This window comes from Lepeophtheirus salmonis, chromosome 7 (assembly GCF_016086655.4).
Source record: "Lepeophtheirus salmonis chromosome 7, UVic_Lsal_1.4, whole genome shotgun sequence".
NCBI classification, from domain to species: domain Eukaryota; kingdom Metazoa; phylum Arthropoda; class Copepoda; order Siphonostomatoida; family Caligidae; genus Lepeophtheirus; species Lepeophtheirus salmonis.
This window is the reverse complement of record NC_052137.2, coordinates 33,026,035-33,036,361: the sequence shown is the minus strand read 5'-3', so window position 1 is coordinate 33,036,361 and position 10,327 is coordinate 33,026,035. Positions and strand designations below refer to the sequence as shown.

The 10,327-nt window shown below is 32.2% G+C and overlaps 1 protein-coding gene across 2 annotated transcripts; it reads right to left on the bottom strand.

The window, feature by feature from the left end:
* Positions 1 to 261: 261 nt before the first annotated feature.
* On the bottom strand, positions 262 to 7,015 carry LOC121121495 (uncharacterized). Of its 2 annotated transcripts, none has more exons than XM_040716445.2 (3): positions 6,693 to 7,015; positions 3,231 to 3,361; positions 262 to 3,143 (listed from the first exon to the last, which is right to left on the bottom strand). In XM_040716445.2, the coding sequence occupies exon 3, from the start codon at positions 2,362 to 2,364 to the stop codon at positions 412 to 414; it is 1,953 nt and encodes a 650-aa protein (XP_040572379.1). In that variant the 5' UTR covers positions 2,365 to 3,143; positions 3,231 to 3,361; positions 6,693 to 7,015; the 3' UTR covers positions 262 to 411. The 2 variants fall into 2 exon arrangements, with proteins under 2 accessions (XP_040572379.1, XP_040572380.1); XM_040716446.2 differs by having other exon boundaries at positions 3,203 to 3,361; positions 6,693 to 7,004.
* Positions 7,016 to 10,327: the final 3,312 nt, after the last annotated feature.

Here is a 10,327-nt window from a genome sequence, read left to right as displayed (position 1 = left end):
AGGTATAGTAAAAAGAATACCATTATTTTTTTATTTTTGTCATTAATTTGAATGTTCCTTGGTATTCAAAACAGTGCTGACCTGACGTGACGGTCGGACTCGTCGATTTCCATGAATTTATCCCCTTTCTCTAAAAAGTGGTGCATCTTTGACATCAAAATTACCGTAACATAATGGAATACACCTCCCTACCAAGTGAGTATTAAGAATAAATATATGTATATTTAATTTATGTAGATAAATATTAAATTACTAAATAAATGAAATTGGTTGAATAATATAATTAATAGATTGTAACACAGATACAGCTTTATATAAAATAATAATCAATGAAGTAAAAAATAATTTGGTATAATAAAAAATGTTACTTGCTTAACAACATTCGTATAATATCTGATACTACAATGAATACTAGGATTCCTCCTCTGCTCGATATAGTGAAAATATTTGGGAGTCGTTTTTCAAAATTAGTTTTTCATGGAGTTCTTTGCTTTCATAAATGGTGTCATCCTCCAATCCTCGTTTGAGAAGTGCATAGATGTTGATTTTATAGACAACATTAATTTCAAAGTCGAAATTGAATTTATATTTAAGGGGCTCTTCTTCAGAAATCTCGATGATTCCTTCCATTGCTGCACCTTCCTCTCCTTTCCATTTGATTTTATATTTAGCCACATTTTCTGTCAGGGATGGATCGAAAAATATGGTCAATTTTTCATTTGAGGATATTCGAATGTTTGTAGGAGGGAGAGGTCTCGTGACAAAGGAAATTGTCGCTTTTGAACTTGTCACATCTTGATTAGATCTACTTGAAGTTATTACAGATGCTATAGCCGCAGTATACTGTCGACCGGTTCCAGTAATTTCAGGTAACTTACTGGCGTTGTATTGTAAGCGATCTCCAGGCATATCCGTAACAAAATGATAATTTATTTCTTCACAATCAATCCAGAGTCGGAATTTGATTGTATTTGGAGGAGATTCCCATTTCAAAACTGCAGATGTTGTTCCTGGCAAGGAATCAGTATGAAGATCCTTAGGGGGATTTGGAAGAGTTGTTAGCCATGCCTCATTTGATGCAGACTCTGTTTTTAAGTTTTCATACGAACAAAGTGCTTCTATTCGAAGTGTATAATCTAAACTTGGTGTTAGCCTAGCTATTTTAAATAATTTTTCACTTCTTTTCACTACTAATACACGGACAACTTTAGAATCAGAGAATCTCTCCAATGTTATTTGATAACCCTTTAGATGTGAGTGTCCTTCCTCAGAATGAACCCAACTTACTAAACAGGAATCCTCGTCAACGTTAGATACTAGCATCCCTTCAACTGATTGTGGCTTCGTGAGCAACGTGTCTTGAATATATTGCCGTGTATTAACATTACCAGTTTTAGTTCCTAACTCAATTCGATACAATTCTCCTGGATCCAACCCAAGAATAGTATAAGACGTTAATTTAAAGCTAAGATTTTCAATTTTACGCGTAGATCTCTGGAAATTTAACTGTCCAGAAGTATTTTCGTCAAATATTTGTCCTGGCAAGGGAGGGATATTCGGTTTTAACCAAGTAGCTCCAACGTAAATATCCTCGAGCTTTTCTTTGTCAATTCTTTCTAAAGCCAGTGTATACTTGGTAAATTCCCCTTTTGGTGGATCCCAAAATATTTCTGCTTGATCAGTGGATACACTTTTTACCATACCTGAGCGTGGCATTTCAGGTCCATATGGAGAAAGATTAGTAACAACTTTTTCACCCTTCATTCTGGACTTTCCAACCATGCATGCTATTGTCACAACATACTCGGTACGTCCTCCAGAAAGATCATAAAACCAAATGGAGTAGAAAACATCATCATTCGTTTCACTGTCATATGTGTTTGCCGGAATAGTACATGTATTTTGTACAGTCTCTGCTGGATAAATCGTAACTTCATAGCTTTCTATGTTGATTACTGAACTTCTTCTAAACAGCTTTTCTATGTCTGCCGATCGCCAAACGATTTTGAGTTTATCCTCTTCTAAAGTTAAGTCTGTGGTTGTGTCGATTTTAGGACGACAAGTTTCATAAAAATTCTCATCAGAATGAGTAAGAACACGAAGAGTGGATTCAATCCCACACGTATGTGCTAGGAAGTCGAATAAAAACAGAAAATCATTTCCGTTCTGATATCCATAAAATTCATTATTTCCGCCGCGATAACGTTTCTTTTTTTGAATGTTCAAATCATCAACACTTATCTTTCTTAATAAGCTCGATATACTTCTAAATCCGAGATACCAGATGACTGCTCCTAATGAACACACTCCATGAAGACCCAGAAGAACTACTTGAGCATATATTCCTATTATGAAAAACTTCATTTTTTTCCCTCGGCATTGAAAAAAAAATATTATGATCCGTTTCAACTAGGCCATTTATACCATCAACGCCTTTGAATAAGACAGAACAAGTCCTTGGAAGATCATCATCCGTGTATAATAAATAGAAAATATTGATAGATAAAAAAGCTATATCTAAGATGATTTCACAAAGATTTTTTGCTACATACACACGTCCAATGATTTTGCTTCTTTTTAAGGAGACACAAATTTCATTTCTTTGTCGTCTTCGAGAAATAACTTCAGTTGATGTTTTTGGATCGGTCAAATCTTCGGATACGTCAGGATCCTTGCCAAAAAGAGATTCTTCAACTATATTTATATAGAAACGCTCCACTTTTTGAGCAATCCTTGGTATTTTAAAAGAAAATTTTTCAACAATCACTAATATTAATGTTTGAATTAGTAGTATATAGGGCATATACTCCATGAATTTAGAATATACGGTTCGAATACATTTTTCATCATTGGAAACATAGGATAAAAGTCCCGCTGTACCTCCAGATGGATAAGGATCTATTCCTCCTAATGTCCCATTTTCAACACCAAGTATAACACAATTTAAATCCCCTGTTCCGAGAGTAGATAATAATCTCACAGATAAAAATATGGTACCCACAGTTATGAGAGCGTAGCTTATGTAGTCTTCTATTACATCAAATGTATGCTTAAACACTTTTTGCCATGGGGGATCCGTTAGCCACGATTGGGCAACACTTCCAAGGGATGCCATTTTTAATACAGATTCCGTTCACCTCTATCTGAAATAAGAATTACAAAAAAATAGATAAATATTTATTAAACCCTTAGTTATTATTACGAGTAAAATGACTATAAATCATACGAACTTATTTGTATTAATCAGATCCAGTTTCAGTGCAAACTCACTGTTTCGTCTATAACATTTGAGCATGTAAGGAACTTATCACATATACGGTAGTAATAGAAAAGTATTTGGTTTTATAGTAGTTCTTCACTCCTGAAGGGAAAAAATTATAATATAAATTTTTCTTATAACATGTTGTTTCATTTTTTTTTTTATACTTTTACAAAATATCTCCACCTGGTTAAACTTCTATCGTTTGATTTGATTTAATTTTTTTCAAAAAATAAAACTACTTATTGAAAAAAAATCTTTCATTTGTCGAAAAAAGAAATTAATAAAAGGCAAGGCCAAATTTATCTTTGCCATAGCCCTAGTTCTCGATTGAGGGCTCACCCCGGGTTTTTCAAAATTTAACAATATGTACTGGAAAGAAAAGGCTTTATTTCCATTTCCAAAGAGGAAAAAATAATACAAATAATTGAACTTCTCTAAAAAAATATTATTTAAAAAAGTTATTCAATAAAATATGTATATATCAGTTATTTAAAAGACTATTTGAAAAAATAAGAAGAGTAAATACAATAAATAATAATAATAATGAATAGGGTTCAGCACATTTATCTTTGCCCTAGTAATCATTTTATACATTTCCAAAAAAGTGTAAGATTGGTCCGAATATTGTCCATTTTAGATGAAGAGAGGGGTGTTGTTAATATTTTGATTAGCGATGGGACGATTAATTATTATCAGAATCAGAGAATTGAGTGCTTTTTCGGAAATCGGAATCGGTAAAATAATTTATTTTGTCCGATTCTTATGTATTATCGTTTATTACTGATATTTTTCTATTTTTTACTTTTTTAACAACCATTAGAATTTATGACTTAAGCCATATGATTTTATAAAATATCGTAATAAAATAATTTATGATAAAAAATGCTCAAAAACTGAGAAGAAACACACAAACTGAACTTGAAGAAACGTGTTCAAAATACATGTGAGTCTGTTCAGAAAATTTTATTTGAAGCGAATAAGTTTTGTAAATTTAATGCTTGTTGTCTCATAGAATGCAGGAAAGCTTGCCTTTGGAAAATATACATTGTAATTTTTTGGTGTAAGATTACTTGCCTTAGAATACACTCACCGAACATAGGATTTGCAATTTATTGTATGAATTGTTATTCTTAGAAATTTATGACAAAATGTTATTATGTAACTGTTATTCAAAATATTAAAGAATCGGGAGTTTTTACTAGAATCATATAAGGATTGGAGTTTTTTTAAATCGTCCCATCACTTATTTTGTTTTTGACAATAATGGGGATAAAATATGAATAAATTGGGATTTTTTGATCAAGTTTTTTTCGTAGTAGGAATGTAGATATTCAATAAAACAACATTCCATAAAAAATTCTAACAGTTGATTGATATCTAGTCATTAAAAATTGACAATTTTTTTACTATTCATTCAAATGTCGACTTGTTAGTATACAAATGCTTATTTGTTTTTTTGTTTATGGTTATTTATAGTTTATTTTGATTCAAAGCATCATCTGATTAATCATTAAATAACTTTTGTTTCTCATAATTTGTTGCCTTCATCGTATCTCGTAACCTTTTTTTAAAAAAAGAAACAGAAGAAAAGGATCAGATGATAGTGGAATCATTTCAAATATAAAATTATTGATGAAAAGTGTTCTCATCTTAACAAGAGATAATTTGAATTCTACCAATCAACGTTCAAAACACTGATGGGGAAAAGATGTAAAAAAATAAACAGCTCATGAGAAAAACCGATGTATATTTTTAAGTTATTCAACTAACACCGTGCTCAGTCATGGAGCACGTCGTGACCTTTATTTTATCCTTCAATCTTTCTTAAAAAAGGCCTAAAATCATCAGGTACTTTGCTAAATACGTTAGTCATACTATCTGATATTTATCTCTTAAGTCTTCCCAGACTATCTTTGTCATATTATTTATCCAGAATTTTATCAATGAGTTATATGTTTTTTTATAATATTACATGAAAAGTATATCTTTACATTTGTATTTGGATATGATAGCCAAAATTTCTTTATTGTAATAATGTGATGGCCAATATATATACGACTAGGGATTAATAAGAAATTGTATTCATGTTCTTTCATGAACAGAGGATAAGTAGGTATAATACAGCTTATTACTTCGTTTATTTTTCAAAAAGAATAAATTATGAAATGGCTCTGACGTATCAATTGCAATAAGTGAATCGACAGCTGAGAAAAAAATACATAGGGCATTTTTGCGTTAGCAAGGTAACTCTGAGAGAACTCTAGATACCTGGAAGAAAGACCGTATTTCTCCTTTCCCAAGTTTTCTTTCATGATATATAGAAATGTGCCACAAGCAAAACTCGTAAATTAGTACTCAAGTTTTATCAAGTACACAAAAAAGACAGCGAAAACTCGGCTTGTGGCTCTAAAATGCGAGTATTTACTCGTAACTCGTCAAGAATTATGTTTCTGCCCTGCTTCTTTTTTTGAGAATATTAAAGCATGTAAATCCTCAAAACATGTCTTTTTATTCAGATTCCAAAAGTTTCCCGTCCACAAAAGGAAGAAATTACTTCATCCGAGTTGGTTAAGAATGCCAAGCCTATTCTTTCTTATGAGAAAAGGCAAAAACAATTTTCAAATGAAAAATTTACTATAATCACATAAAAACTATGATATTATTCACTGCAGAATTGGTTAGCCTGCTAAAAGTGTTAGTTAGTGTCATGGGTGTCCGCAGGGGATGGACTGGAGGGACTTTAGTCCCCCTCAATCAATGATTTTTTTGTCTTTATCATTCGTAATGATGAAAATCTAGTGTAGAGTGGGCTTGTTAAAAAAAAAAGAAACCCGAAAATCAAAATGGTAACCCTGAAAATTTGAAGAATGTTTTGAAGGAGAGAAATAATAATGTTCATGACGTTTCATTAGATCAGCTACAGTCACCTGTTACCAGGGAGAGAAGGATATAAACAAACGCATTTGATAGAATTACTCCAATGGCGATCTCCATCTTTTATGGGCACACTCGAATGTTAAATCAAGTTTTAAATATAATTGAATCTATTTAGAAAAGGATGTTCACTACTCAAGAGTTAAATAATCATGACAACTGTTAAGAAAAAAGAAATTAATTCCTCAGAATAACAATTCCAAAAAAACGGACCAGCTAAAAAATACATTGGATTTTCATCACTGGTAATGAGTATTCAAACGTTTAACGAGTATTCAAGGGAGTAGCAATTATAGCTCGTATTTCCTCGAGTAGTTTTTTTATAAACTCGAAAATACTCGAGCAGTGAAATTCAGTTTGCGGCAGATCACTAGTTATTTAAAATAACATAAAAGAAGTTTCAATAAAGATTGGTCTTCTTTCCATTATATGTAACAAATTTAAATTTGAATAAATATTTTTGACAAAAATGTTATGTAAAAAATAGATGACTTACCACGGATATCGTTAAATATGTTAATTTCCAAGGAATTACCAAGGATAAATGTATCTCAATACTAAATATGCACTGGGAGCTGTAATTGTATAAAGAATAAATAAGAAGCAGGATGTATGATGCAAGTGGAAAAGAAGGAAAACAAAATTAAGTATTTAGACTTCCATGGCACGGTAAAGTAATTATGCAGAGTTACATTGGTTCTTAAAGTTTTTTTTTTCAAAATGTACCTTTGAAGTTGTTATTCCCTTAATTTTGAGGGAACAAAGTACAATGAATACATACAAATAGTATACCTAAAGGCGGGTTATCACATCGTATGTGCGTGTATACGTCTATGTGTATACATAGCCAGGTATATATAATATATATATACATTTGAATTATATCGATTAATAACAAAACACGAACATAAGTTCGAGGAGAGACAATGGTCTAGCGTTTTAACATTTCTTCGTAAGATGTCACTTTTCATATGACGTCACTCAGTTATTTTTCTCTTTTTTTATTAATTGTTATTATAATGATAAATGTTTAATTTAAGATATAATATTTAATTATTGTCCGAGGTGGGAACATGGACTCGAGATTTGTTTTGGCCTCTATAGCTAAGTTTGTCTTCCAGACCTTGAAGAAGTATCTCCTAGAAAGTAAAATATATTACATAACATACAAATAATATCTCCAAATAATAACTAAAAAGTACCTCTACCGAACAAAAAAAATTCCATGCACCTATATATTTTTGACCTATAGATCACGTTTCGCTACTTGCCTTAAAGCTTTGATTGAGAGAACAGTTACACTCACAAAATATCAAATATATATATGTGTTAGGGGCAATGTACAAAATCCCCGTTAAAGTGGGCAATCTATATAATTTCCAATGGAGTGGTTATTTTACATTCATATACATTCTCAGGTAAAATGATTGCAGGTAAAACGATTGCAGGTAATTTGATTGTTAAACACTTAGATAATCATGTGCACTTTTATTGAAATTTATATTGTATTTGGAAAATAAAACTATTGTATGATATTGTATTGACATTGTCACAAGAGGCACCTTTTTATTTTGCAAAATATACATAGGGCAAGATGTTATGCAGTTGGACAGATGGTCTCTAAGAGGGATCAACACCTATCGACGCCGCTATCTTGAGTTTCTAGGGATCCTTCAAATATACTATAATGCACCATCGCCCACAGGTTATGCAAGTAAATTGCTTGTACCAAAAGTGGGACATTACCCACCGCCACTGCATCATTGAGCATTAAGGACCCCTTCTAATAGTCTATAGTACACCTCAGCACAAAGTGTTTGTGCAAGGGAACTGCTGGTCCAAACCCTGGGTCAAACCCTACCTCCACGGTTTCCCTGACCAGCAAGAACCCTCGTGATACTACAAAAACTCAAGGGGTTGAACTATTTTTGGTATTATACTTAGAGGGCTCTGTAAAGGTATGTAAAACTTTGATGGTGGTTAATGATCTCCATTTGGCACCTCTGTATTTATTACTAAAATGTATGTCGAACAGGTGAGTAATTTGAATGAACTGATAAAATGTGGGTATATCAGAATGACTACAGCAACAATTAATGATATTATCGTTGATCCTATTTAATGATATGTAAACTAAACGGTTGTATATTTCATCGTGAACGATAAATTTGTCACTAATATTTTAGGCCCTTACATTTTTAACGTTGGTTATTTTTCCTAGAGAAAATTTTGATATCTTCGCCGCCTTTATATATTTTAAATTATCGGTTCGAACTTTACTGTTGTATATATCTCGATCAGATAAATTGAGTAACTATAGGAGAAGAAGAAAAAAAGGAAAGTAGTGATGAAATAATTAATAAATAATGATAAAGAAGTAATCTGTAATCTTGTATTGTTTATACTTTACAAGGAAAAGGAGTAAGGAATCACAGATCTGGGATGATGAGTCTATTTTGTTGAAAGTAAAAGTATATCCGGTAGATAAATAAGAGGTTACCCACCATCTTCGGACAAACACAATGATTCATCAATAAATATTCCTTTCTTTCTATCGATGGAGCTTCTTCCATTTCTTCTAGCCTTAACTGGGGACACGACTATTATTACTTAACGTACCACAAGTCAGTGAGTCCTTTTGAGATAGACTCATCACCCCAAATCTGTGATTCCGTACTCTTTCTCCTTGGGGCATGAGTAATGATACAAATCGTGAGTATTTTTAGCTGTCCGCCTTTTTTAGAATTCATAATCTGAAGAATGAATTTTCTTTTCCTCGGCTGTTATTTAACTCTTGAGTAGTTAACTTATTTTCGTACTATATTCAATCTTATTCAAAACCTGATGGAACATTCGTAACCTTGAGGATTTATTGTGGAGTTATAAGGGGTAGTCCTTGTTGGAATCCGAGTAGAATTGAGGATTGACATTGGAGACATTCTTGCCATTGTCATACTTTATTTCCTTCTCATCCTCCTACCGTGTCACAGCTGGTTGTAGCTGATCTAATGAAACATAATGTTAGATAAGCTACTCCACTCCAAAATATCGGGGTTACAATGTTGATTTTCAGTTTCTTTTTATTTAACATAGTCAAAATACGCACGGTTTTACAATCCTAGGCATATGTCTTGTTTACTTATATTACATGCAAAGCGATATAGAGTGGCGCCATCTTGCAGTAAAATGATACAACTCTCCTAATGATTATATTATTTTAGTAGCATAGGTGGGCACTACAAGCATTCTTCTCATCATAACTTATTTTTTAAAAACAACCAGCTACAAACTCGCACACCACCTTGCGGATAATATATATATTTTTAGTTTGCTCATACCTTACTAATTTGGAAGATATCTTCAAATGCATTGAAAAGTTGATTTTTATGGAATAAATATGTTTATTTTTATCTATGAATGTATAGATGGATTTGATATTAGTTTTATTTCATTGCATGTTTGTAGAAAGGATGCTGATACAAATATACAGAAAAAGAAAACACTGATTGTATAGAACAAAAAACCAAGTTATGTCTGTAATTTCGTTGTAGCAAAAATTCTTATTTATAACTCATGAGCCTGGCTTTGAGTATACCGGGCAAACGTCCTTACGACTAACTGCCAAAAGCTTTGACTAGTGTTGTGTTAGTTTTTATTTAGGTCTGAAGACTACAATTCAGTTTTCCCGGTGACATCCATAAGGTCAGAAGACACGGATTCGAAGGGCCTTGACCCTGAAGATTGCTACAGTAATTCCATAGTTCAGAGGTAATGACCAGCCTAGTTCTTGGCATGAATTACATCTACATATCCATTACAGAAAGTTCCACCCTGTTCAGTTTCACCCTGGGAAGTTCTACCCTGGGAAATTTTGCCCTCGGAAGTTTTTGCTCTCATACATATATTATAGGATAAATGTATCTTCCACATATAATTTAAGGCCTTCCTTTACTTCAAGCTGAAGTCCTTTGAAATTAATTATGAAATTATGACATTTTAGTAATGAATATGAAATAATTGTTGTTTTTTGTTATAATGAATTCGAACCGTTTTTTTACCGGTGTACTTAAGCTGAGGGAAAAAAGGAAGAAAGAACACAAATATATAATTTTGAATGAACATGGTATTCGT

What these genes read in the sequence shown, in the direction of transcription:
- LOC121121495 (XM_040716445.2), bottom strand. Translation starts at nt 2,364, where the DNA reads ATGAAGTTTTTCATAATAGGAATATATGCTCAAGTAGTTCTTCTGGGT.